The sequence below is a fragment of the Bidens hawaiensis genome, unplaced genomic scaffold (assembly GCF_021521415.1).
Source record: "Bidens hawaiensis isolate Kalapana, Puna unplaced genomic scaffold, B.hawaiensis_p1.1 tig00021328_1, whole genome shotgun sequence".
In the NCBI taxonomy this organism is placed as follows: Eukaryota; Viridiplantae; Streptophyta; class Magnoliopsida; order Asterales; family Asteraceae; genus Bidens; species Bidens hawaiensis.
In genome coordinates, this window is record NW_027493298.1 from 90238 (window position 1) to 94369 (window position 4132).

Sequence of the window (4132 nt, forward strand, 5' to 3'; positions counted from 1 at the left end):
AATATATGGTTGTTGAGGATTAGGAAAAGCTTTCAAGAGGGAGATTGTTAGGATTTGTGAAAGCTTTTGGGGTTTTAATATCGGCCGGTCAATAAGATTTAGCATTGCGGCCGGGTTTAATTATTTTACTAATTGCCCCATATGTTGTTTATTGTAGATATGATATATATTAACTCTAGCCCATCTTTATTTATACTCGACTATTGTAATCTCTGTACGCTGAGCTAATAAATACAAAATGTGTTCTTTATTTCTTATAGTCCGCGTAAGCTTCATTTGCGTTTAATGTGATGTTTCGCTTTGCATCATCACTCGGTTCCTAACGATACTAATAAAAACATATACACACGTTAAATGTGATAATAAATATAAAGATTAATTTGTAATCGTACACAATATGATTTTGCTATATATAGTTAAATCGAAAATTTTCTGAAGATTAACAAACTATTAATCCAATATAACATCAATAAATCAAATTACAAAAAAATGTCCATACAACCACCAAGAAATCAAAAAACAAAATTATTACATATTAAAAAAATCAAACAGTTATTACAATATTAATCACCAAGAATTAGCTAATTAAACCCAAACGGTTTAACTGTACTGACCACCTTCTTCAAGGTTTTACCCATCTTCTGAACCCGGTTCATCATCGTTGTGTTTGACACTGTTCCATCATTTCCCGCCAACACTTTATACTTATCTTTCCTAGTAAAATTTGTGCACTCAAACCCTAATGTGTTTGCCAAGATTCTTTGTACATAATTCGCAACATCGTACGGACTCTTACCCGACGAACAAGTAGCCTCGGCCGGTAACTGGTTTAAGAATGTGACTTCATAAACCGGTCTAGGGTTCATAAAGAAAAATATCGGGTCTAACCCTTTCCACCCCTTCGCGGTTGTTGCGTGAAAGAACCCGACTCGGTAATTCATGGCCACTGGCACGATCCGGTCGGTTAACTCGGCGAATAGTGCACTGAACCGGAGTAAAAACGGTTCACGACAAGTGGTACCTTCCGGGCAAACCACTAAATCACCTTTGGATAATTCTTTTTTAATTTTCTCGGCGTCCACGTGGCGGATACGGGTTAATCGGACGGTTGGGATTGGAGAGAGGATTTCGGATAATCTTGAAACGGAGTAGGTGACAGCTGGGATGCTGCGTTGGAGGACGGTGGATAAAACAACCGGGTCCATTAAAGTGCGGTGGGTGCAGACAAAGAGGACACCGCCTGTGGACCCGGTTGGAGGGGGTGGTGGGACCCCTTTTACTATGACCTTGGCGCCAAATATGCAGGACACATATGGAATGGCCCACATTGGTAGCAGGGCGCCAATGGTTATTCGGATTATTGCTAGTATGATACCGATTGGGATCCAGAGGAGGATGAGAAGGGCCGTGGAAGGAGTTGGTCGCTTAACTAGGCGACCGTCGTGGAAGATTACCGGCACCGGCCGGGTTTCTTGGAGAGGTTTGTGGTTTTGGTGTTTAATGATGTATGGTGCATTTACTTGTTCCTGCAAAGAAGTACAATATCATAAGTTAACTTGAAATGTTAAGTATATCATAGCAATATATTTTTTTTTGTATTATCATGTGATTTTAGGTGGTTTGTTAATTATCCTGTAAGCGAACTCGTCAAGTGTAATTATGTGACGAGCGATCAACATAGAGTTTGATGAAAAACAGGTTAAATTTGGTGAAAACTGTTAAGTTTGGTTAAACTATCTATGGTGTTTTCTAGTATGGTAAGCTAACTTCATAAAGTTTTTGTAATAACATGTTAAAGTTTATAAAAAGATTGGTAAGTTTGGTGAGAAATCTCTTAGGAGTTTTCTTTTGTTACAAGTAAACTCCATAGTGTTTGATGAGAAAGCGGAAATCTTAATAAAATTTTCTCGTGTGACAAGTGAACTATGTAGAGTTTGATGAAAAACTAGTTTATAAAATCTCCGTAAAAAGCTGTCTGATTTAAATAAACTTATCGAGTTAATTCGCTCGTAGAAGTATCGGTCTCACTCCTAAACAAATTATTCCACATAATATCTAAAACCTCAACCATCACTATTACTTTATATTAACATCTTGAACTTATACTACTTTATTTACCTTGCATAGAGAAAATATTGGAGAATCAGAATGACATCTTGCAAGCCCTATACTCGGTTGTTGACCTTCAAATAAGTCCACTACACGATCAACAACCGAATAAGATCCAAGCCCACCACCCTTAACCAACCCTGTAGCGTACCCAAACCGGTTCACCACAAGCTCGGTCCCAACAACACCATACGCCCGTAAATGCTCTTTCACAAACCACTCAACCATAACCGTAGGCATTTTGGTCACAACCACCTTTTTATCACACAAGTTAAACACCTTCCATGCTTCCAAATCAATATCATCAAAGTAAAACTTAGGCAAAACCGCCCTAGCAACCGATTCTATCTCTGATATCCGAACTCCAGCCGTTGCAAGAAATATGGCCAGTTTTAGGCCAATGCCTGGCTTCCCACATGCATCGAGTAGCTTGATGACCGGCCAGAATAATAATAGCAATGTGAACCGGATTAAACCCGAGGCTTCGAAGGCTACTAGCATGAAGTATGAGAAAGGATCTTTGTTCTTCAGAAGGGTTCCTTCTAGCTTTGAAACAATAGACTCCATTGTTGTATGCACTTAGTGTTGTAATGGATTATGTTTTGATGATGTTAGTGTTTGAATGAATGGAGGGTGAAGGTAGATCGACTATTTGTACTACAAGAAAGAGGCCGTTTATCGGTTTATACCTACCTTCCTTGGTGCCAAGTGGCACATAAATTTATTTTTTAAATGTTCATCTCTTGATTTTTTATTCTAATGAATTTTAACACAAAATAGTAAATACTATCAAATAATGTGAAACTTTGGCTTAGTATAAATGATAGATTTAACGCGTTTAATTAAAGCCTAAGGGTATTCACACTTTAACTCCACGTCACCCACTTTGTCATCTTTCACCTCCACCTTACTCTAAAAATTGTTTAATCTTAATCCCCCAAAAATTTAATTTTAAAAAAAAATCGTAAATTGGTGTGTACGTGTGTAGAGTAGTGAAAACAAATCGGTTAATCGAAACGACCCGAAAATCGAACTAGTTTTAAAGCGATTATGTAGAAACTGGTTTAGAATCGATTGAAATCGTAATTTTGGAACCGATTTGTAGTTTTCTTCACCAAAACCGGTTCCAAACTGGCTAACCAAACCGAAACCGGCCAAAAGCGGTCAAAACCCGACCCGAAATCAATTTTAACATGGTAAGAAACCGGTTTCAACCGTACTGAAGCCGATCATAAACTGGTTTTGACTTTTGTAGACCAAACCAAACCGGTTTTGAGTTTTAAACCGGTTCATGCACCTCTAGTGTAGAGGATTTTAAAGTTCATTAGCACTTTAACTTATATTGCCCCTTAACCCATGAAAAAAGTGGTGTTTCGCTCGTTAACATTTGCCCGATCAGTTTTAACGCTCTAGGCTTTAAGGTGTAGCTCAAGTTTAAATTACAAGTCAAATGAGTTAAGATTTTGGAAATGAAGTGTAATAAAATTGTAAATGAGTTAAAAGATCACCCAAATTATAGTCAAGAAAATTAACAAGTTAGCTTCATTCGTTAAAGGAATTATGAAAATAGCCATTGACTTTTGTGAATTATCTTTTTGACTTTCTTTTTTTACATTAGCCTTTATCTCATACGACGACCCTTTATCTCCCGCGTTATTTAGAAAAGAAAAATGACTTGTCTTCTGATGCGCTGTATAGTGCAACACATCGCCTCATGCGCTCTTCGCCATCTACTTTATTACCATTTCTCCTACGCCATTTTTGTTTCCCGCGTCAAAAGAATACGTGTCAATCCTTATCCTTGATTAAGTGGTAGTCAAACATATTTATGTCTGTGGGATTTTCCTATTAGAATATCCTTGTTTAATTTTAAATAAATTGCATTGTAGATATGCAAATATGCCTGAAATAAGTAACTATATGCAAAGGCACGTGGATATATGGGGTCCAATATTGATGATTCTTTAATATTCCAAAAAATAATGATTGGAATGTTTTGTGCCTGGGAAAATGTAGGTTACTT

The 4132-nt window shown here is 37.2% G+C and overlaps 1 protein-coding gene across 1 annotated transcript; it reads right to left on the reverse strand.

Moving 5' to 3' along the window:
* Window positions 1–458: 458 nt before the first annotated feature.
* LOC143563157 (glycerol-3-phosphate acyltransferase 5-like) lies at window positions 459–2731 on the reverse strand. Its single transcript, XM_077050763.1, has 2 exons — window positions 2119–2731; window positions 459–1526 (listed from the first exon to the last, which is right to left on the reverse strand). The coding sequence occupies exons 1-2, from the start codon at window positions 2674–2676 to the stop codon at window positions 582–584; spliced, it is 1503 nt and encodes a 500-aa protein (XP_076906878.1). The 5' UTR covers window positions 2677–2731; the 3' UTR covers window positions 459–581.
* Window positions 2732–4132: the final 1401 nt, after the last annotated feature.

Excerpts from the sequence above, each read along its gene's own strand:
- LOC143563157 (XM_077050763.1), bottom strand. The coding sequence starts at position 2,676 with ATGGAGTCTATTGTTTCAAAGCTAGAAGGAACCCTTCTGAAGAACAAA. Across the intron at positions 1,527-2,118 it reads CAATATTTTCTCTATGCAAG|GAACAAGTAAATGCACCATA; the intron begins GTAAATAAAGTA and ends ACTTCTTTGCAG.